Source organism: Ranitomeya variabilis, chromosome 7 (assembly GCF_051348905.1).
Source record: "Ranitomeya variabilis isolate aRanVar5 chromosome 7, aRanVar5.hap1, whole genome shotgun sequence".
Taxonomy (NCBI): Eukaryota; Metazoa; Chordata; class Amphibia; order Anura; family Dendrobatidae; genus Ranitomeya; species Ranitomeya variabilis.
This window is the reverse complement of record NC_135238.1, coordinates 8,683,533-8,708,502: the sequence shown is the minus strand read 5'-3', so window position 1 is coordinate 8,708,502 and position 24,970 is coordinate 8,683,533. Positions and strand designations below refer to the sequence as shown.

General features: G+C 41.6%; 1 protein-coding gene across 4 annotated transcripts in view; it reads right to left on the bottom strand.

The window, feature by feature from the left end:
- Window positions 1-836: 836 nt before the first annotated feature.
- The window catches only part of LOC143785148 (up-regulator of cell proliferation-like), a 44,367-nt gene continuing 20,233 nt past the window's right edge, over window positions 837-24,970 (bottom strand). Inside the window, exons 2-7 of one of the 4 annotated variants that reach the window (XM_077273835.1) lie at window positions 23,756-23,801; window positions 21,707-21,781; window positions 20,648-20,686; window positions 16,576-16,614; window positions 11,915-11,992; window positions 837-5,617 (exon numbers count right to left, since the gene is read on the bottom strand). In XM_077273835.1, the coding sequence (XP_077129950.1) occupies window positions 960-5,617; window positions 11,915-11,992; window positions 16,576-16,614; window positions 20,648-20,686; window positions 21,707-21,761 (4,869 nt within the window). In that variant the 5' untranslated portion in view covers window positions 21,762-21,781; window positions 23,756-23,801 and the 3' untranslated portion in view covers window positions 837-959. Of the gene's footprint in view, window positions 5,618-11,914; window positions 11,993-16,575; window positions 16,615-20,647; window positions 20,689-21,706; window positions 21,908-23,755; window positions 23,802-24,970 lie in introns of those variants that run through there. The other 3 variants (XM_077273833.1, XM_077273834.1, XM_077273836.1) reach the window with 3 other exon arrangements.

Genomic DNA, 24,970 nt, shown 5'->3' with positions numbered 1-24,970 from the left:
AGATTGCACACAGGGGGACGTCCAGTCACTAAGCATTGAACTTATGAAGACAATTGCTTGCACCAGAAATTGTTAGGGGCTTCATCGTAAAAGGGGTGAATACATATGCACATGCCAATTTTTTAGTTATTTGATCCCATAAATTTAATTTATGCCTATATTTTTCTCAAAATTGGTAAAAAAGCCGAGGGGGTGAATACTTTTACAAGCCACTGTATGGTCCTGTCCTCAGAAATCTTTTAGTTAAGGATTCAAACAGGAAAAGACTTGCTATTTTTTAGTATTGTGAAATACTACTTTGTCTTGTTGTTTCTAATCAACTCCTTGTCTTATTTTTGAATAAAGATTGTTTAGAACCACGTGTAATGGAGTCTGTGACTGGAATTGGTAGTTTTAATAATTTTTTATTTTTGTGGTTAGCTTTAAAAATACAAGAAATCATTTTTTATTAAATGTTAATCATTTATTTATTACAACATGTATTGATCAAATACGTCTCAATGTCCTCAGTGACCCTGATTAATGTCTATTACTTGTATAGTCTGAGTATCTTTTGTACTATAGCAGGGTTTCCCAATCTCCAGTACTCACAGCCCTCACCAAGTCATGTTTTCAGGATTTGTTACTGTTGCACAGGTGGTAGGAGTAAAATCAAGACATCAGGAATTTTCTAACCTGTACAATATTATGGAAATCCTGGAAACATGGCCTGTGGGGAGAACAGGACTTTGGGAAACACTGTACCATAGTAATATCAAATAATATCATATATTTTACTAGAGCCAATAAAAGTGTCTTTTTTAGTCACAACTAGACTTTTATGTATGACAAACACGTTGCATTCTTCCATTTTTAATACATTTTGAAATTTATAAACATTTAATGAGCATTTTTAAAAACCAGTTTGGTACATGAAACTTCCCATCACATAGCTACACCGTATTCTGTCTTAATTTGAGCTAAATATTGTAAGCTTCTCTCAAACTGCAGAGAGCCTGATCTTGAGTAATTGTCTTCCACTCATCTGGGATTTCAGCTGGCTCGGCAGAATAGAAATCAGCAAATTTAGCATTGAACTCCCTGAGAACAAATTTCCAGTAGTCTGAAGCTCGAATACTTGTGTCAGGTTGAATTCTCCATTCTGGATAGATTCTTCGATATTCTTTGTAATAGCACCCATCTCCTCCTGTGTCTGGATTTACGAACATGTCATTGGACAGGACATCAGTGGTGCAGATGGAGTTACAGAGAGTGTTGCAGTCTGACCAGGTATATTGGGCCAGTCCCTTTGGTCGATGAGCTGATGCAAAATGTTCCCTGTGATTAAAGCCTCCAGACTCGCAGGGAGCTCTGCAAAATGGACATTTCTTGCCACATCCGATCACAATCTTGAACAATTCTTCTTGAGGAGTGAATTTTAAATTAAAAAGTGATTCAAGGTTCACCGATTTCATATCTGACATGAATTCTTCTTCCAACTCATTGAGATACAATTCCACATCACTGGAAAACTGAGAGATGTTCACAGTATTTTGGAAAGACACTAGTTTTATATCATTCTGTGTTATCACCAAATAATTGCTCAAAATTTGGCAAACTCTGTCAAAAAATGTTAATATATCAGGACTTTTTTTTACATATGGATCTCTTAAAGCAAATTTAATTTTTTTGCAAATTGAAGAGATGAGATCCTGAATCAGTATGTGCAATTTAGAAGAATCTTCATACCTCTTTACAACATATTCTGAAATCCAGTTTCTTATGTACATTTCGTGTTCATTAATGTATCTGGCATAGTTGTGAAAGTTTTTCATTTCCAGTAGCTCCTTTAGGACATTAAACTGGAAATACTTTGGGTTCTTGAACTGGATTCCATCCGTGCTGCTCAAAATAGAATCTACAACTTTTCTCCCAAGGTTCTTGTAGATGTGCACTTTCATTGCAGGCTTAAGAGTTTGCTGGCAGAAGCTTTTAGCTCTTGGTTTTGATTCATCCTTGGGTTGGAACTTGCTTTTAAATATTGAAAAATACCGCTTTTTTAAATTATTTAGAAAATGGTTTGGATCATTTTTCGAGCAATAGTTTTCATGCATCTTCTGAAAGTGAGGGACGGCTATTCCCAAAACATGTAACATTAGGTATACCTCAAACTGAATGTTGGGATGGAGCTTTTTCACCTCTTTCTCATTCAAGCTGTGATTTATCATGGTCATTAATTCTTGGCTGTAAATTTCATTATAATCATCATTTAAAGTTAATATATTCATGACATAATCTTGGCATTTGTTTGTGATTGACATGGCTACATCCTTTAACTTTATAAAGCAATCTTTTGTGAAGATCTCTTTAAGTTTACTCCATACATTGTGATCAATGTAAGACTTTTCCACTTTAAATGATCCCTGCCCATATCCTGCTAGAGACCTTACATTCTGCAGTATTTGGTTTGCTGCAGCACCTCTTTTTCTCATCTCTCTTTTGAGTTGTTCTAGCATTTCACTCTCTATGTTTCGCTTCTCCACTTGATGTACATGTAAACTGGACAATATATTTCCCCAAATAATTTCATATTCTTCCTTCAGCTGATCATCAGTCAGATTTTTCGGCTTTCTCTCAGTTGTTTTCAAATATCGGCAGATTCTGTCTTCGATGATCTCATGGATGCCACTTTGCATTTTTCGAACTTCACGTGTCCTGTTGTGTATTTGAACAGTTTCCCAAAATTTTGTTAAAATAAGAACACTGAGGTCCCGTTTAAGAAATTTGGAATAACCAATGAACTCTTCCTTGTGTCTTTCTACAAGGTGAACATTATTGTGACCACTGCTAAATATATTTTCCAACTCCTGGGTGATTTGTGCTTGTTCCTTGTCTAACATTTCTTCTCCTGAAGTCTTAACAGATTTCTCTATTTCTTCTATCGCAGCGTTATTTTGTAAATGATTCTTAATTATATTTTCTTGCTCCACCAACCACAGTTGAACATGTTTTTTGAAGTTCCATTCTAGTTCTGAATATCTTGTTAACAGTTTATCGTATGCTTCTGCTACTAGAATATTCCTGAAATTGAAAATGAAAGTTTCATATTTCACAGCCATCCATAAACTCCTAATCCATTCATGAAATGTGTTTAGCTTCTGAGGAGCAGGAGATCCCGGCTGTTGCAGAGATTCAAGGAGTTTTGTTTTCAAATCAAAAATGTTTTCACTGTATCCAGAACTAATTGATGCCATTGGCGGTGCACCGAGGAAAAGATTAGGAATGTAGCAGGTGTTGGTTTCTGGATTGTAGTCAATAATATCTGTAAATTTCAGCAGTTTTGACCTTTTTTCCATTTCTGCTGCTTTAATTGTCATTTCATTCAAATCTTTTAGAAGTTTTGTTCGTGCAGTCATATTATTATAATCAGCAGAAACATCCGGCACATTCTGATGTATAAAGTGACATTTGGGCCTTTTTCCAACTTCATTCATTCTAAGAAATGCATGGACAACAACCTGTAAGGTGTCTTTCATATCTGATACATTTTCCATAGATATGTTAATGAGGGTGACATCACTCAACCCAACTACAAGTGTGGCCAACTCATTATCATGCTCATAATTGTCAGCTAAAGATTCTTGTTCAGGGGTTTTTAACCCCTCAGTGTCAATCACCAAAATAAATTCACAGCCATATACCTTAGGGAATTTATCCTTCACTTTAATCAGAGTCATGAAGGCTCCTCGTGTGCATCGACCACTGGCCACAGGGAACTGTAGACCAAACATGGTGTTCAGGAGGGTGGACTTCCCTGAACTTTGCACCCCCAGCACAGTTATCACTCTCATCCTGCATTGACCTCCGGTTTTCTTATCCAGCTCAGTCAGGACATCAGTTATCCACTGTAACGGAATGTTGGAGGCATCTCCATCAATCAGCTCCAATGGGAACCCATCCAACAACAGTTCTGCTGCTATTCCTGGGAGATTATTGAATTGCCTTTGATTTGATGATACTTTTCCTTCTTTGACCACAGAGCACTCAGCCTCATAAAACTGACTCATCTCTCGTAGAAAATGTTCCAACCCTAAAGAACTCTCAGAAATTTTCTGACCTATGTTTTTTAGTTCAGTTTCATTTGATGTTTGGTTGGTGATTTTCTTTTTGAAGTCCTCACGTAGAATTGATAGATTCTTTCTAGCAATGCCATCAAGGAAGAGTTTCATCCATTTAAAAAAATAACGTCTTTCTACTACATTAGATTTTGTCAGCACCTCGATGAATGTGTGGACATCATTCGAGACTTTACTGTTATATTGTTTTTCTTGTATCTCTTTGCATTGCATCAACAATTTGTTCTTGTAGTCCATACTCTTCATTTTACCCTGGTCTTTCATTCGGCAGATTTCTTTTTCAGTTTTTGACAATTTCTTCCACAGCTCCCCCTGTAGTTTTAATCTTCTGCTTTTATAATCTGCCACATTCTTTATTTCCTGAGTGATTGACTGAGCGTGTTTTTTAGCTTCTTGGCATTTAATATTGAATTCATCTACTTCTATGCCAAGTCGATGAGCTGTGTGTGACATGTCAATCAGGCTCAAATGATGAGACTGTCTTTTTGTAAAGTTTTCAATGTATCTCTGGAGTTTCTTGCTCAAATCTGCTGTATTCCTTCCATTTAGAATTTTACAATTCTGGAATGTATCGATCATGTCCTCGGTGTGTTTCGCAACTTGACTGTTGGTGATTAGGTAAAAAGTGACATCTTTACTCTGATATTCTGAAAGAAACTTGACATTTTTATCTGTAAGTTCTCTGCAAAAAATAAAAACAGCTGATGACACTTCTGTTAAAAAGGTGAATTGTTTTCTGTTGTAAGTAATGTCTCCATGTAAATTGCTAAGAGCAAAAGGTTCTGGAAAAGAGTTTGATGCACCAGGAAAAAAGTAAAATGTTTCAACTAAGCCACATGAGAGTGTTTTCTGAACATTCCCACTTTCCATGTCTGGATTCACAAAATGGTCATAGTGGGTTTGTCCCTGATTCAGAATGCTGTTAAGAAATTTAGATTTTGATACACTGCAATCCCCCAGTCTCACAAAAGAGAAAAGCGGCGCACTAATGTTCACCAAATTGTCTTCTCTAAAACCTCTGTTTTCTGCTAATGCTTGTGGTCTCCATCGTTTTACAATGTCTCTCATGGCCCAAAGCAAGAAGGTAAATGTCTTCCCATCACCACAAGGGAGCAGCAGGGGAACAGCAAACTGACACATGGACATCTTTAACATTATCTCTTGTTGTAAAAAGCTGTCGGAACAATGCAAGATAGCGCACACAACATCTAATGGGTGGATAGGGACTTGTGCCGCGTCGTCATCATCAAGCAGAAAGTCACTATTATTTCTACACAACTTTTCATGGTCTTGTGCTTCCTCTAAAGCTGTGCTTCTTGCTAATGGATTAAGGGCCATGATCTTTTGTAAAAAATGCCATGGAATATCTTCAACAGTATTACATCTTATATCCTTCATGGTATCTGGCCCGATATCCAAAATGTCACTGCTTGTAAACTTAGATGTTGCATATTTTCTGATTCTTAGATGCTCCAGAGTTGCTGAAAGTGTAGATGAGCTTCCTGTAACAAAAGAATATAAAGTTCTGTTAAACTTGTATGCTTGAAAAGTATAACATTGGTTATATGGGCTGCACAGGTGTATAGGCCTAATATACATTTCCCTGAGAAAATGTTGGGCTGGTACAATATGAGCACCTTCAGTTCTGGAAGTACTGGGGCCTACTCCTTCCTGATCTTCAAACATTAGGGCCTTGATTACTACCTCTTGGATCTGAAGGTACATAGCTGCCTGGCCTGCAGATTGTGATAGCTGGAAAGTGTTGTACATTTCATCTGTACGAAGTGTACAGCCAGCATCTTGTACCACACCTTGTTTTTTCTCATGGCACTGTACGGCTGGAGGACTTGATCAGAGAAATGAACTCCCACCATGTTCTTTTACCCCAGTACACAGTCTGGTTTTTAAACCCGTGTAGAGCAGCGGTGCTGCCATCACCATGTATGGTCGTCAAGAAAAGGACATCTCTCTTGTCCTTGTTCGTTACCACCAGCATGTTGTTGCTACATTGGTCTCTGCGCTCACCCTTCGTGAACTGCTGCTCACTTAGTGTCTTAGGAAGGCCTCTCTGATTTGTGTGGACAGTACCGCAGGTTGCGGTAGCTCGCACAGAGAGGGACTTGAAGAGTGGGATGCTGATTTAAAATGATCTACGTAGAGGTGATAACCTTGATCCAGCAATGTGTGCACCATATACCACACAATTTTCCACTCAATCCTAGGACAGGGGAGCATTCAAGGGGTTCAATCCGGGTGTTGTTCCCTTCATAAACTCAAAAATTGTGGGTGTACTCTGAGGTACTCTCACACAGTTTGTAGGGCTTAATTCCATACTTGGCCCTTTTACTGGGCAAATATTGCCAGAATTTGAGCCTCACCTTGAAATGAATTAGGGACTCATCCACGTAAATGTCCCTTTAGGGCATGTGGACCTCAACAAACTTGTTACTAAGTGATTAATGACCAGCAAAACTTGGAAAAGGTTGTCAAAGATGGGATCGTCTCAGGGAGGACAATCTGCATTATCATTGTAATGCAAACATGTGGATTGCCTCAAGTCATTTACGGGTCATGGTCATGCGGAATACTGGAGTGTTTTACAAAGCGTCAACACTCCAACCTTGCCAAAGCTCTGGCTTCTTCACTCTCCCCATATGAAGAACCAGGATCCAAAACATCATCATTTCTACTACATCTACAGTGGTTCAGTAAGAAAATGATGAAGGGTGGTTTTGTGCCAAAAATTGCTATGCGTCTCACTCACAGAAAAAGACTTTGAAAAAGTCCATTTCTGTGAGGTCAGTGGTGTCATATAGGATTCCTGATTGCTCCACAAAATCAGGAACCTGTGGTTCATAATCTTCGGGAAGTGAGGTCCATACAGAGTCAGCAATAGTGTGCGATGGTTCAGTTTCTGCTATCAGTTGTCTGCATAAAGTATAAAAATATACCGTATTTTCCGGCGTATAAGACGACTTTTTAACCCCTGAAAATCTTCTTAAAAGTCGGGGGTCGTCTTATACGCCGGGTATTGCCTTGCCGGGTGTATATGGTGGGTGGGGGGGGAGTGGGCCTGATGACGACGAGGGGGCGTCTCACAGGAAAGTGAGTATCCCCCATTACCTCATTGTATCACTGCAGCGTGGGGTCTCTGCTGGGAGCGGCGGCGGCGGCTGTGCTGTGGGGCAGCGGCTCCTCTTCTTCAGTGTGGGGCCTCTGTGCTGCTGGGCGGCGGCGGCGGCTTATCTTCAGGCAGTCGGGGCTCCTCCGGTATCTCCTTAAAGCCCGGAGGCCCTGCCGGCAACTCCATCGGTGCAATGCAGTGGCCTCCGGGAACATGGCCGCTGCTCAGATTCAGATCTGAATCTGAGCATGCGCCGCCCCCAGCGGCCATTTTCCCGGAGGTCACCGCATAGCAGCAATGGAGCTGTCTCCGGGAAAATGGCCGCTGCTCAGATTTAGATCTCGTCCCCGAGATCTCGGGACAAGATCTGAATCTGAGCAGCGGCCATGTTCCCGGAGGCCACTGCATTGCACCGATGGAGTTGCCGGCAGGGCCTCCGGGCTTTAAGGAGATACCGGAGGAGCCCCGACTGCCTGAAGATAAGCCGCCGCCGCCGCCCAGCAGCACAGAGGCCCCACACTGAAGAAGAGGAGCCGCTGCCCCACAGCACAGCCGCCGCCGCCGCTCCCAGCAGAGACCCCACGCTGCAGTGATACAATGAGGTAATGGGGGATACTCACTTTCCTGTGAGACGCCCCCTCGTCGTCATCAGGCCCACTCCCCCCCCCCCAAAAGGCACAAAAGTCACCGGCCCTATAAGACGACACGGTTTATAAGAAGACCCCCGACTTTTAAGAAGATTTTACATTTTAACTGGAAAAGTTGGGGGGTCGTCTTATACACCCAGTCGTCTTATACGCCGGAAAATACGGTACTTTAGAAACCTGTGCCTACTACAGTAATTTTTACTAAATTTAGTTAGGGTTAGTGTCAGATAGCATGGAAGAAAAGAATCATATCTGTGCATCCCACAGCTGTCGAGCGCTGATCACTGATGCACATCAGTGATCAGCCTCCGGTTGTTGCTTTTTTTTTTGGTGTGATACAGGTGACTACTACAGTATTGTCTACTGAATATAGTCAGTGTTCATGTCAGATAGTTGCGGAACTCAGTAATTTATTTTTTACTGACATCCATTTAGTAAGTTTGTTGTCTATTTTACCAAATTTTTATATTCTTTATTTTATTTTTATCTTTTTATCTTTCTAGACTAATTTTTTTGTCTCCTATAAATAAAAAAAAGTTTACACCAAACACTTGTACACACACAAACTCTGCATTAATGAAAAAATGTTGTCCCATTCATCCCAAACCTGGTCTTCAGTGGAGGAGGCATACGCTATTGCTTGCTTCTGACACTGATAATGAGGGAAAAGATCCCACCTTCTTACATTTTTCCCACTACTTGCTCCTCTTCTTCAAGCGATAGCAAACTGCCACGCAGATGCCTCAGGACTGAAAATGAGCCAGCGCCCACCGTTAGTGACCCTCTGTGGACCTCATCTCCTGAATATTATGAGCCACAGATTCCTGATTTTGTTGCGCAATCAAGAATCCAATTTGACACTACCAGCCTCACAAAAATTTAATTTTTCAAAGTATTTTTCGATGAGGATTATGTAAATTTCATGCTGACTGAGACAAATTTGTTCGCTTCGCATTTTTTTATCCCAAAATCCTACTTCATCATTTGAAGACTAGACCTCTGTAGACACCATAGAAATGATTAAGTTTTGGGGTTTTCTTCCCAAAAAGAAGAAGCCAGAAATTCCACAATATTAGAGTGTGGATGTTTTGCATACCGCTCCTTTTCCACATGGCTATGCCCCAGATATTCTTTGAGGCCATCCACAAATTTTTGCATTACAGTGGTAATGCACAATGTCCTTCCCAAGATGACTCCAACTTTGATTGACTTTTCAGAGTTCTGCCGGTCATTGACCATTTCAGCAAGAAGTTTGCTGAGGTGTACATTCCCCAAAGGGACATCTGTGTGAATGAGTCCCTAATATAGTTCAAGGGGAGGCTCAAATTCTGGCAATACCTCCCCAGTAAGAGGGCCAGGTATGGAATTACAAGCTCTACAAACTATGAGAGTACCTCAAAGAGCACTCAAATATTTAGGGTTTATGAAGGGAAGGACACCCAGATTCAGCCCCCTGAATGCCCCTTCTGTCCTCTGAGTGAGTGGGAAAATTGTGTGAGATTTGGTGCACCCACTGCTGGATTAAGGTTATCACCTCTATGTAGATAACTTTTATACCAGCATGCCATTGTTCAAGTCCCTCTCTGCGAAAACTACCGCAGTGTGTGGTACTGTCTGCAAAATTCAGAGAGGACTCCTTGGCACACTAATTGGGCAGCTGCTCTGAAAGAATGAGAGCAGAGCCCAATGCAGCGACAACATTCTGGTGGTCAAGTACAATGGCAGGCAAGAAGGAGGTCTTTTTCTTGACAATCATACATGGTGATGGCAACATCCCAGCACTGTATGAGGTACCTCTACACAGGTCCACAAACCATGCTGTGTACTGGGGTGCAACAAGAACATGGGGGAGTTGATCTATATGTTCAAGTCCTCCATCTTTACACTGCCATGAGAAAAGCAACAGTGTGGTGCAAGAAGCTGGCCATGCACATAGTATAGATGGCAATGTATATGGTAACTCTTTCACGATGTCCAGGCCAGACCAGGACCTTCCTTCAGTTTCAGGAAGTAGTGATCCAGACTGTAATATTTGGCAGTCAGGAAGGATTGTGCCCCTGTGCTTCCGGAACTGAAGGTGCCCGTGTTGTATCTGGGCAACATTTTCCCAGTGAGGTCCCATCCCTCAAACTACAAAGAGAGAAAAGTCACAAAAAAGTGCAAAGAGTGTTACAGGAGGGGGATGCGAAAGGACATCATTTATCAGTGTAACATCTGCCCTGACAAACCTGGTCTGTTTATTAAAGACAGGTTTCAAGAGTCTACCACTCATCCATGGACTAATAAATTTATGACTTACTCAACTTGCATATGCCAACCTACTCACTTATGCCACCACATAAAAAATAAATATCCCAGGAATGAATTAGATTAAATTCCATGTAGGATCACTAGTGGGAGGTTTCCACTGTTTATGCACTTCAGGGGCTCTCCAAATGCGACACGACACCTGCAGACAATTCCATCAAAGTCTGCATTCCAAAATGTCACTCCTTCCTGTCCGAGCCCTGCCATGTCATGTGCCCAAACAGTAGTTTTCCCCCATAATTGTGGTATCAGGAGAAACTGCACAGCACATTTTTTTTATCACAACTCAACATTATACATTTCTGTGGTTTTCCCCCACATATGGGGTATCTGCATACTCATGAGTAATTGCACAACAACTTTTGTGGTCCTTGTCCTCCGGTTACCCTTGTGAAAATAAAAAAAATCAGGGCTAAAAGATCATTTTTGGGATAAAAATGTGATTTTGTTTTTTTCCCAAAGCTCAATGTTATAAATTTCTGTGTAACACTTGGGTGTTCAATGTGTTCACCACGCATCTAGATAAGTTCCTTGGGGTTTCTAGTTTCAAAAATGGGGTCACTTGTTGATGGTTTCCACTGTTTACGTACATCACGGGCTCTACAAACGGGACATGGCATCAGCTATCAATTCCAGCATATTTTACGTTCAAAAAGTCAAATGGTGGCGCCTTCCCCTCCAAGCCCTGCCGTGCGCCCAAACAGTAGTTTTCCCCAGGCATATCAGCGTACTCATAAGAAATTGAAAAACCAATTTTGGGATCCATGTTCTAATGTTACTCTTGTGAAAATAAAACAAATTTGGGTCTAAAGTAAACATATTGTGAAAAAAAGTTAATGTTAATTTTTTCCTTCCACATTATATCAGTGTCTATGAAGCACCTGAAGGGTTAATAAACGAAAATGCCAAAACTGGCCCATCTAATGGACGTTCCAATTCTGTAATGGCTACAGGCTGTTATTTTTAGGCTGGGAAGGGGACAATATCAATGGACCTTCCCAGCCTGATAATATCAGTCCCCAGCTGTCTGCTTTATCTTGGCTGGTTATCAAAAATAGGGAGGACCCCACGTCATGTTTTTATAAAATGATTTATTTATTTAGTTCCCAGTAGTAACCTGGGAGTCAGAGATGTGTCTTCCCCATGATGTTTCCATTCCACTTGAGTGCTGTTTCCATCCATTAGAGCTATTTTCTGCCCCCTCCCTAACCCTTCTGTTATGGTTTGCCATAAAAAATGCTTGAATTTCCCATTGACTTCCATTATATTTGTTCCTCTAATAACAAACTCTCTGCTCATGAGAATAGATGATTTTTATTAAGAATTAAATGTAAAAGTTGCTTATTTTTATAAGGACATCACAAGTTAATGCATTTAAGAGGGTGAGACAACACCTTTTAATCATTTACTGCCCAATGATAGATATATCTGTTACGTGCTTGTACTAACACACAAATGATTACTATAGCTCTCATGATGATCTTGTATTTATTGCATTATGTCCCACAATATTGCATCATGATCTAAAATAGAAAGCCAGGCTTTGGCCTTAAAGCATGGAATTTAACCCCATACATGCTGTTAGCAGGAGGTATGACATCTAAGTGGCAGACAGACCTCCCTGTCTTGTTGATGGCATCTCATGATGTGAGCTCGGGAATCGGGGTGGTAATGTAGTGAGGTATTAGTGTCACCCTGTCTGACCATCACTTTGCTCATACCTGGAATATTCGCTGTTCTTTCTGGTGCTGGAGGAGATTTTTCTTTTCCATACATCTCCATTGAAGGATTTCCATCAGCTGTAAGAGACAATAGGAAAATGACAAAAATAAAGTCGTTCATACTGATAAATGAGGACAGAAACCTTTAGCTGAATTGGCTTCATATGAATTATAGGAAGGCTCTGGGCAGAATATAGTGTACGCCATCTACAGGGAAGGCAGTGACGTATGCAATCAGATTACATCACAGCAAATCCATGTTTCATGGATTTTAGCTCCTGTGAGCCATGAACTAAGAACTCAGTTTATTCTGCGATGATCGTTTAACCCCTTCACCTCGAAGCCTGTTTTCACCTTAATGAGCTGACCAATTTTTTCAATTCTGATCACTGTCACTTTATGAGGTAATAACTCTGGAGCTTAAATGGATCCTAGTTATTCTGAGACGGTTTTTTTCATGACATATTGTACTTTATGCTAATGGTAATATTTACTCGATATAAATTGTGCTTATTTGTGAAAAAAAGCGGAAATTTGGTGAAAATTTTGAAAACGTAGCAATTTTCGAACTTTGAATTCTTACGCTTCTTAAACTAGAGAGTCATATCACACAAAATAGTTAATAAATAACATTTCACATATGTCTATTTTACATTGGCACAGTTTTGGAAACATAATTTTTTAGTTGTTTGGAAGTTATAAGGGTTAAAAGTTGACCAGCGATTTATCATTTTTGCAGCAAAATTTACAAAGACATTTTTTAAAAGACCACATCACATTTGAAGTGACTTTGAAAATACCCAAAAGTGACACCATTCTAAAAACTACACCCCCTCAAGGTGTGGAAAACCACAGTCAAAGTGTTTATTAACCCTTGAGGTGGTCACAGGAAAGCTAAAGGTTTGATAAAGATCTGGTTTCAGATCGAAACGTGTCACTTTAAACCTCTCCCCCTTTTTGTCCACACTGCTGGAGGAGTTTTTTCATCATTATCAATTTTACTATGGATTAATAAAGACTGAGGATTTTTAGGAGCTGGAACGCCTACCTTTCAGCCTTTCCAAATTTCATATAGGGAATCAAATTTAGGATCGTCTCAGGGAGGATACTGCGCATTATCATTATGATGAAAAAATTTGTGTATCCCTTCAAGTCGAGTCCTTGCCATGGCCATACGGAATACCGGTGTGCCGTAGAGATTATAGTCCCATAGATTATATAGTGTGCTGTAGAGTATATCAGTACTCCAGTATTGCCGAAGCTCTAGTTTTCTTGAGCTGCCATTGAAATCCGGAATGACGGGCTGATAATTTTTTGGGGGTGCAATCCATATGGAATTGATTGCTGCAAGAGTTGAAGGGTCCTAGGGAGACTTGCTGGGAGTCCTTCCTTACTATATGAGGAGGATGAGGAATAGAGGAATGTGGGATCTCCCTCACTGGCTGAATCTGTTTCGGAGGCAAGGAAAGCTTATGCCTCCTCTGGTGAATAGCGTCTTCATGACAAATGGGCCATTTTTATTTAGCTTTTCAAAAACCCTCGGTGTGTGTGTGTGTAAATGGTGCTTTGCAAGTGCAATGTGTAGGGCTTGTGTATAGGGTACTATTTATTATAAAAATAGAGACAAAATAGAGGGAGAACCACAGAAAAAAATGAAAAGAAAAATCAGATGTAAAAAAAAAAGTTTTGTATAAAAAAAATTACACTATTGCCCTCCCTATAAGTTTACCAGGTGCTAACTATTCTTTTTATTTTGCAAAAAAACAAACAACAGACGTCACCAACAATGTGACATACGCTACCCTCTGCACTAGAAATTATGCGGCGATAACAATTTTTTTAATGTAAAAGAAAGCCACTACCTCCCTACCTATCCAGTGACTCTGTACAATTGTTTTTCTCTAAGGCCGGTTTCACACGTCAGTGGCTCCAGGACGTGAGGTGACAGTTTCCTCACGTACCGGAGACACTGACACACGTAGACCCATAAAAATCAATGCATCTGTTCAGATGTCATTGATTTTTTGCGGACCGTGTCTCCGTGTGCCAAACACGGAGACATGTCAGTGTTCGTGGGAGCGCACGTATTACACGGACCCATTAAAGTCAATGGGTCCGTGTAAAACATGCACCTCACACGGACGGTCTCTGTCTGGGGTCCGTGTGCATGCAGGAGACAGCGCTACAGTAAGCGCTGTCCCCCCCACATGGTGCTGAAGCCGCGATTCATATGTTCCCTGCAGCAGCGTTTGCTGCAGAGAAAATATGAATAATAGTGTTTAAAATAAAGATCTATGTGTCCGCCGCCCCCCCACCCCCTGTGCGCCCCCCCCCCGCTGTTCAGAAAATACTCACCCGCTCCCACGTTGGCTGTCACTCCTTCCTCTCTACCCTCCTACTGTATGCGGTCACGTGGGGCCGATCATTTACAATCATGAATAGTCGGCTCCGCCCCTATGGGAGGTGGAGCCACATATTCATGACTGTAAATGATCGGCCCCACGTGACCGCATACACTAGAAGCTGCGGCCAGACCAGGAAGCAGCGAGGGAGGCGGGAAAGTATTTTCTGAACAGCGGGGGGGCGCACAGGGGGTGGGGGGGCGGCGGACACATAGATCTTTATTTTAAACACTATTATTCATATTTTCTCTGCAGCAAACGCTGCTGCAGGGAACATATGAATCGCAGCTTCAGCATGATGCAGGGTACCACACGCGTGGGTACCACACGCTCCGTGTGGTACCCACTCGCCATACGGGCGGCACACGTGTGCCGCACGTATGGCCTACGTGAGTTCCCAGGCACACGGACACGGATAACTCCGGTACCGATTTATTCCGGTACCGGAATTATCTGGACGTGTGGGACAGCCCTCAAACAAAATCTGACATCACCAAACACTGTGACGCCCACTACTTTAACACGCTACCTCGCTACCTATGAAACTACACTGTACTAACAACTATTATTTTTTTTTACATCTGCTAGGCTAGCTAGCAAAGAAAAAGTCCCTTGACGCAGTCTCTGATCAGCAGCGATACTGATCAGAGTGCTGTGGACACGGGAAGAGCAGGAATGCTTAGTGCAGGACGCCGCATACACAAAAAAAGCACAAAAAAGTGGGCTAAAAATTAAATTGGTAGGAAATGGGAGAAGAGGGTAGCCATCTTAATCCGGTCACCGAGTGATGCAGCACGGTGACCAGAAATAGTGGCGCCGTAAATACTTTGCTTTGCATGTACAAAGCTCCCATGTGATATCTGTGTGACTCGTCCCAGAAAGAAATGGTCCAGGAAAAAAAGCAATGAAGTTGGCTTTATTCCCAAGTCTGGGTGCTGATTACAACTGTCATCATCCCTGCCTGGTCTCCCTGATCATCGAGACCAGGCGACCAGTTATAATCAGCACCAGTCAACTAGGAATAGCGTGCATTAAATAAATAATTACATTTAAAAAAACAGCTTGGAATCCCCCTATATTTTAAAACCAGCGCAGATAAAGCAGAAAGCAGCTGGATTCTATTATCGGGCTGAGACAGTCCATGGTTATTGGCCAGTCCCGAGCCAAAAAAAATAAGTCTACAGCTACCCCAGAATTGGCAGGTCACATCAAATCTGCCAATTATAGTGTTTTACTCAGTTCATCTTGATGCCCTGATTCATTGGGAATTGGGGTAATATATGGGTTTGATAACCACTGTGATTTGTCAAAAATCACAGCTGCCATCCAGCCCTTGGATTAGTAATGGAGAGGTGCAGTCAAACCCCCCCCATTACTGACACGTTAGTGAAAAAAAAACAACAACACATCATTTTTTTAGCGTTCCCTCTTTTTAATAACCTGTGAAGGCTAAGCAGACAGCTGTGAGCTGTTATTAATAGACTGGGTAGCTCCATGGATATTGGCCCCTTCCCTGAATAATCTATCCATATATCTAACATCTATTTATCTTTCTATCTCTATATTTGCACATCTAACACCTAAACATCTGTCATTTGTATTCTTCATTTTATTCCAGTGCTTTTCACACTGGTGGTGCACATGAACAGCACACAGATGATACATACAGACACGTACATAACGTATGCCACAAGGATGGTGTCACACTGATACAATGATGGCATCCGGATGCAGACCACGGACCTCACCAGTACTGTTTTTTCCAGTACTGGAATCACCAGGAAGTGTGAAGAGGGCCTAAAGGAAAGAGCTTGCCAGTGCTGCACTTCTTGCGTATTAGCCCAGCCACTATTGCAGAAGTGGCCGATAAGCTAAGCAGTAAACTACAAAATAAAAACAACATCAATTTTCCAGAGCGGAGAGGATTTTACAAGCACTTTGTAATTTTATCAATTTAAGAAGATGAGACAACCTCCTTAATCCTTAAATAACCAATGTTGGGAATATACTGTATCCATTATATTGATCTTGTCGCTACTGTCCAATACCCCACAATATAGTAGCCGGCAGGAGTTGGTATTCTCAGCCATGATCCGGCCTTAAATGTAACCCTTTACACGCCGAACCAAATAGCCACTATGACATCTAAATCGGTTAGCAGTGAGAGCGGGCGCTGTGTCTTGCTGACGGCACCTCATCATGTGATCTCGAGATTGTAATATAAATGGTCTCATTAATTGTGAATCATTTAGCTCATACCTGGAATATTCCGTGGTCTTGGGACTGGGGGAGGTTTTCCTTTTCCACACATCCACAATGGAAATTTGTAAGAGACAAAATGAACAGTATAAATATAAGAAAACTTTGATATTTGCAGATGATGAACAATAGCCTCAAATTAATTGGCTTCATTTAATTAAGGGATCCCTCTGGGTGGAGCTTATCTCAGTCAGTCGGCCCGACATGGAGGGTAATGACACATGCATTCAGAGTACAAAATAAAATTAGTAGACAACCAACGAGATTTATTTATATATTTGGTAAGTTATTTTCACTCCTATTTTTTTGGTTTAAAATAAAATTAGTGTTGTGCTTTCCTCACAGTGGACTGTTTGCTTAAAAAGTAACTTGATTTAATTTTTCACTTAATAAATGAATCGTTCACCTGAAAATAAGCAACTTTGTAAGCCATGCACTCTGAAGTAATTGGCTTATGTGCCAGAAGGTCTGCCCTCTCCTGTGGCTCTCTCTGCACAATCCAGTGGTAGACTGGCAGACTCAGGAGGTGGTAAAGTGGATGTGAGTATCATCAAGGACACTGCATGGGTAACTGGCTAGCTAGGGTGGATACCCAGTCTTTTCCAAAATACCTGACTGATTTTGGGGATGTGTTCTCTAAGCAGGGGTGCCAATAACTTCCTCCCTATCAACCTTATGACTGCGCCATTTATCTTTTTCCTGGGGTCAAGCTGCCTAAGAGTAGACTGTATAATATTTCTGGTCTAGAGAGGCAAGCCAGGAAGGACTATATCGCTGAAAAATTTGGCAAAGGGTCATATCAGACCATCCCCATCCCCCATTGCTGCGGGGTTTTTCTTTGTAAAGAAAGTCTTGGGGTTACGCCTATGCCTAGATTTCTGTAAACTCAATCTGATCACGGTCTGGGATCCATATCCGCTCCCTCTCATCCCTGACCTCTTTAAGCAGATTGTAGGAGCAAACTGGTTTTCAAAAGTAGACCTCAGGCATATAATCTCATTCACATTAGAGAGGGGAATGAGTGGAAGACAGCTTTCAATACACCTGAGGATCATTATGAAAACCTGGAGATGCCATTTGGGTTGGAGAACACAACCGCCGTCTTTCAGCACTTTATAAATGACATCTTTAGTCACCTGGAAGGCTGATTTGTGGTAATCTATCTTAATGACATGTTAATTTATTCACTTGACCTTGAGTAAGGTCAGGAACATGTCAGGCAGGTCTTACAAATACTCAGATACAATAAATTATTTGTCAAACAGGAGAAATGTATGTTCTCAGTTGAGGAGATCCCTTTTCTATGATATGTGCTATCGTAAACCAGTTGTTGCATGGAACCGGCAAAAGTCCGGGTGGTACTGGATTGGGATCATCCTGAGGATTTGAAAACATTACAAAGGTTTTTAAGGTTTCATCAAATACTACTGTAAGTTCAGCAAAAACTTTTCGATTGTAGCCAAACCACTGACGGATATGACTAGAAAGGGGACAGACTTTTCCAAGTGGTACAATCTGGACAGGAAGGCATTTGACACCTTGAAGAGGTGTTTTGTATCTGTGCTGATCTTCATATAGCCTGATGGCACTCAACCTTTTATCGTCTAGGTTGACGCGTCTGAGGTGGGAGTGGGGGCTGTACTGTTGCAGGGTGCATTTCATGGTAAATGGCGTCCATGTGCATATTTTTTGAAAAAGCTGTCATCTACTAAGAAAAATTATGACATCAGTAACAGGGAACTCTTGGCAATAAAGTGGGTTTTTGAAGAGTGGCGTCATTTCTTGGAGGGAGCAGTTCATCTGGTTATGGTGATCACGGATCATAAGAATCTTGTATATTTAGAATCTGCAAAATGTCTAACGCCTTAACAAGATAGGCATTGTTCTTGACCAGGTTTAACTTTTTTGTCACATATAGATGACCAGGGAACAAAATATTAAGGCAGATGCCTTATCTTGTTGTTTTCCTTGGGGTGGAAATAATTGTGAACTGGTTCTTATTCTACAAAAAGGGGTGGTTATATCATCTATATGCTCCGATCTTGAAAAGAAGTTGTCACTCAGAGGTATGCCCCTGCTGCCTACCAGCTTGGTAAGCTATTTGATTCTGTTTAATCTTAAGAATCCTTAGTGAACATCACAATTTGGTCTTAGCCGGACATCCTGGTAATAGAACCACCACTGATCTTCTTACTCTGAGTTTTTGGAGGCCAGAGGTTCATCAGGGTGTCGGGGAGTATGTAGCCTCCTGCAGTGTCTGTGCATGTTCTAAGACCTCTCATTCTCACCCAGTCGGGGTCTCTCCAACCATTGGAGATTTCCTGTAAACCCTGCACTCACTTGCTGGTCAATTTTACCACGAATCTACCTGTGTCGGCATGGAATACTGTAATTTAGGTGGTGGTGGATAGATTCAGTAAGATGCCTCATTTTATTGCAATACCAGCTTTACTGAATGCCAAGTCCTTGGCGCAAATTTTTTTCAGGGAAATTATAAAGTGACTTGGGATCCCGACTGATCTTGTTTCTGACTGGTTTATTTCCATGTTTTGGAGGGCGTTTTGCACCCGTTTGGGAATCCACCTGTCGTTCTCTTCTGCATTTCACCTGCAATCTGCAATCTTGAGACTTATCTTGGTTGTTTTATGTCTCAGAATCAGGAGGCTTGGGTTACCTACTTACTTCTAGCTGAATTTGGGCTAAATAATAGTAGTGACAAGTTTACTGGTAAGTCCCCGTTCTTCAGGGCATACGGGTTTCATCCTCAGTTCAGCTCATTTAATAAGAATCACCTGAAAAAGAGCAGTTTTCATCATCTATTACATCTATATGGCAAAGGAATATTGATAATTTGAAGAAGATGGTATCAAATATAAGAGTGTGGCTGATCGGAGAAGTTTGGTGGGTTCAGACCATTGTGTTGGTGACTTGGTGTTTCTGTCCTCTAGGAACATTAAGTTGAAGGTTTCATCTTAGAAACTGGGTCCCAGGTTTATCAGTCCTTATAAGGTCGTAGCTGTCATCAATCCCGCAGCATTCCGACTTGCTCTGCCACCTACCTTTAGGATCCATAATATGTTTCATCAATCTCTCCTCAAAATATATATTGTGTCTTCTGTACCATCACCGCTACCGCCATCCTCTGTCATTGTGGATGGAAACTTAGAATTTCAGATAGCAAAAATCATGGATTCTCGCTTATTTCGTCAGTCGCTTCAGCATCAGTATGGGTTCCAGCATCTGACGTCCATGCGGCTAGACTGATCCAGTCTTTTCATGTGGCACACCTTGATAAACCTGGTCCTGAGGTTCCGGAAGTCCCTTGTAGAAGGGCGGTACTGTCACAGGGGTACCGTGACAGATAGAGGAGCCAGAAGACCGCAGTGTCTGATTGCTCCTACTCCTGCCCTGAAAAGAAGCACTTCACCTTCTTTTTAAACAGTGTTAATTTCTTTTGGTGGTACAGGGGTTAATCAGCCATGTTGGGAGCTCTGGGAGTCTGATCTCTCAGCTGAGCTCGGTTAGCCACTCCTATCCCCTATATAATCTGGGTCCTGACTGACACACATCGTCAGAGTTATCTTATGCTGCATGGCTTGGAGGAGAGGTGTTTATATGAGAAGACATTTGGTGGGTTTATCAGTGACTGTTGGTTGGTTTAGTAAGTGTGATAATTCCCTTTCCTTCTTCTACTATGGTTTTTCCCCATCCTCCACTCACTGGAAAATTCCTCTGTTATATGCAATTGAATATTTGTATGCCTGGTATTCTCATTGCCCTTGTTCGTATTGCCTTGTTCGTATGGTTGGTGTACTGCGGTGCACGGCAGCTCCCGTCTTCCCTGGTTGGGGGAAAGGAACAGACGGAGGGTGAATACATGAAATATGGCAAGGTACGTGGCCCCAGCAGCTTCACCTTCAGAAGTAACATGGGGAATAGGAAGAGATAAGGCGCCCCCTTAGAGTTAGGAACAGGGAAGCAGTCCCTGGTCCTTAGTCACCTGGCAAATGAGCTGTGACATTGGGATTGTAATATAAATGGTCACATTAATTGAAAATGATTTAGCTCATACCTGGAATATTCCGTGGTCTTGGCACTGGGGGAGGTTTTCCTTTACACACATCCACAATGGAAATTTGCAAGAGACAAAATGAACATTATAAATATAAGAAAACTTTGATATTTGCAGATGATGAACAATAGTCTCAGCTTAATTGGCTTCATTTTTAATTAAGTGAACCCTCTGGGTGGAGCTTATCCCTGTCACACGGCCCGACATGGAGGGTAATGCACATGCATTCAGAGTAGAAAATAACATTAGTATTGTGCTTTTCTCACAGTGGACTGTTTGCTGAAAGAGTAACTGTTGATTTCATTTTCACTTAATAAATGAATCGTTCTCCTGAAAATAAGCAACTTAGTAATATATTTTATTAGAGAAATCCATTTCTTTCTCCTCTTGGACCGATCATTCATTCTCAAAATACTCAATTCACAGGTAAAATATGTCTTCAGTGAATACAGGTTTTCCCGTTATGGGAGTTAACAGTTGGTGTTCTTAAAGTTCAGTGTAGATGTGTAACTGTCATTTCAGGAGAACTTGCAGCAGAATGTGTCGGCCTCCAGAGCCGCATTATCCCTCTCCTTCCCTCGCCATAGAATCTTATAAGCACCAACTGCCATCTTCTATTTCAGTAATATGAATTTTTGTCTTCAGTGAATATAGATTTTACCCATGAATTTACACTGAAGGATCAGTCAAGATGGAGCAAGATGCAGATGTCTATGATAAGGCATAGTTGTATTATAAAGTTCCTTATTTTCATGTGTGCTATTGATTTATGAAGCAAAAATTAAAGCAGTTATTCTTTAACTCTTAACTGACCAGCAAAGTAATATATAAAGGTGAAAATATAATATCGCAGAATAATGCACTATGATCTGTAACACACAGCCAGGCTCCTGCCTGAAACCATGAAAGTTTAACCTTAGATGTCGCCGATAGTACAACTATGGAATAAGGAGCGATGGAGCCCCTTCTGGTCTCGTTAATGGCACCTACTGATGTAAACTTGGGATTGTAATTAAATGAAAGATGTAATATGGTGATTGACAATCCTTTAGGACACACCTGAAATGTTGGGTGGTTTTTTTGGCACTGGTGGACGTTGTCCATCTCTAGACATCCTTACTGAAGATTTGTTAGCTATCAAAAGACACAAGATGAAAATGACAAACATATAAAAAATAACAATGTTTTTATGAAATGAAGGGTGATACTCTCAGATTAATTTGCTTCACATAGATTGAAAGGGTCTTTAACCCCCGTGGCTGATGTGTTGGTCTCTCCAATGTTTTGCGCCAGGATGGGAAGAGATGTTCTTGGTCATGGTCTTTGCTCAGTTGACTGCCGGGCTTGTGATTCGCTTCAGTGATCGAGTGACTGTAATGATCCAAGACCCATCTCATGGCATCTATTCCAGCCAAATGACTGCAGCTTTAATCATACATTGAGGAAATTTAGTATTTGATACACTGCTGATTTTGCAAGTTTTCTCACCTACAAAGAATTGAGAAGTCTGTCATTTTTATCGTAGGTACACTTTACCTGTGAGAAACAGAATCTAACAATAAAAAGCGCTCCTACTCTGCACTGATTATTACCTGTATTAACTGCATGTGTCTAAACTCATTACCAGTATAAAAGACACCTTTCCACACACTCAATCACACTCCAACCTCTCCACCATGGCCAAGACCCATGAGTTGTCTAAGGACACTGGAGACAAAATTGTAGACCTGCACAAGGCTGGGATGGGCTACAAGACAATAGGCAAGCAGATTGGTGAGAAGGCGACAACTGTTGGAGCAATTATTAGAAAATGGAAGAAACACAAGATGACTGTCAATCTTCCTTGGTCTGGGGATCCATGCAAGATCTTGCCTCGTGGGGAAAGGATGTTTCAGGGAAAGGTCTGGAATCAGCCCAGAACTACACGGGAGGACCTGGTCAAAGACCAAAAGAGAGATTGGACCACAGGCTCAAACATTACCATTAGTAACACACTAGGCAATCATGTATTAATATACTGCAGGGCACGAAAGGTCCCACTGCTTACGCCATCACATGTCCAGGCGTGTTTAAAGTTCAGAAATGACCATCTGGATGATCTTTAGGAGGCATGGGAGTTGTGGTCAGATGGGACCAAAATAATAGAACTTTTTGATATCAACTTCACTCTCTGTGTTTGGAGGAATAAGGATGAGTACAACTCCAAGATCACTGTCCCAACCGTGAAGCATGGTGGAGGAAACATCATACTCTGTGGGTGCCTTTCTGCAAAGGGGACAGGACGACTAATACCGTGTTGAAGGGAGGGTGGATGGGATCATGTGTCGTGACATTTTGGCCAATAACCTCCTTCCCTCAGTGAGAGCATTGAAGATGGGTTATGGCTGGGTCTTCCACCATGACAATGACCCAAAACACACAGCCAGGGCAACTAAGGAGTGGCTCCGTAAGAAGCATTTCATGGTCCTGGAGTGGCCTAGCCAGTCTCCAGACCTGAACCCAATAGAAAATCTTTGGAGGAATCTGAAACTAAGTGTTACCCAGAGAAAGCCCAGAAAACAAGGATCTGTATGGAGGAGGGGGCCAAAATCCCTGCTGCAGTGTGTGCAAACCTGCTCAAGAACTACAAGAAACGTCTGAGCTCTGTAATTGCAAACAAAAGTTTCTCGACCAAATTTTAAATTCTGTTTTTCTGTTGTTACAAATACTTATTTCATGCAATAAAATGCAAATTAATTATGTAATAATCCTACAATGTTATTTTCAGGATTTTATCTTTAGATTTTGTATCTCACAGATGAAGTGTACCTAGGATAAAAATGACAGACCTCTCCATTCTGTGTAGGAGGGAAAACTTACAAAATCTGTAGAGTATCAAATACTTATTTTCCCCACTGTCGGTCTCAGAAGACAGGTGACTATAGAGCAGGAAATCTTTGTTTCCTGCCTCAATGCAGATCAGATACAGACTCCTTGCAGTTGCAGATGATGTCCTTGCATAGATTCAATCCCCAGAGGAGCTCAGAGCTGCAGAGGAGCAGCGCTGACCACTGAGCTAAGAGCTGCACTCCAGGACAAACTCGAGGTCAAAGATGAAATTGTGCTTACATTGATGATGCAGACGCTCCTGCTCCCCCACGCTGTTGTCTGAATTCTGCAAGACAAAATTCTTATTTTATCAAAAGGACATTTTTTTCTGTAATGTTCTGTACTTAAATTTGTTTTACTAATTTGTTGTGACTGTAATTAAAAATAATGATCAGCCGTTACACGCACTCCCGAAGTTCATGCATCCTCTGCCGCTGCTCTGGTGCTTGTGCTGCAGCAGCTGATTTTATTATTTTTACTATAGCTAATACAATGAAGTAAAAAAGAAGCTGAAATCGTAAAACCCCTTTAGGGTATGTGCACACGTAGAATGGTCCACTGTGGATTTTTCTGCAGCAGATTTGATAAATCCGCAGGGCAAAAACACTGCATTTTTCCTGCGGATTTATCGTGGATATACTGCAGTTTTTGTGCGGATTCCACTGTGGTTTTACATTGTGGAACAGGTGTAAAACCGCTGCGGATTCCGCACAACGAATTAACATGCTGCGTTTCCGCGCATTTTTTTCCGCAGCATGTGCACTGCAGATTGCGTTTCCCATAGGTTTACATTGTACTGTAAAAGCATGGGAAACTGCTGCGGACCCACAGCTGCAGAAACGCTGCGGATCCGCAGCAAAATCTGCAGTGTGTGAACATAGCCTTGAACTTTGCAATGTTTCTAGTATTTAGCATCAATAAAAGTTCATTCGGAGTCTGCAGTTCCAAAGCACAGGACGTTTCAAGTCTGATACACTTCTAATTTGATATAAAAGAAGATTCCCCCCAAAGTAACCCAATTAGGCTGGAAGCACACTAGCATTTGACATTCGATGCGATACGCTATTGACCCTTGGCTCAAGCTCTGCTGCGAGCGGGATCCGAGTGTCTATGCTCTGTGCTCAGAACTCTCACATGAAACAATGGCAGCTCAGCTGATGGTAAAAGTAATTTCTCCATCTCCTCCATTGCCGGTCTCCGCGCTTATCAGACTGCACTGGGATGACATCTGAGTGCAGTCTGATGCTTCACATGAATCCATAGACTTCTATGGGTGTGTGTGAGCGGAGTCTCGCTGCCAGTCAGCATGAGACAATAATCGCTGATCTGCACTGCCCCATAGTATAACACTAATAAAACATCAGACAGCAGTCAGCCATGTTATACGCCTGCGTGATCCCGGCCTTATACAAGCTATAGCCCCATGGATTTAAATAGGAATGCAGTCAGAATGTT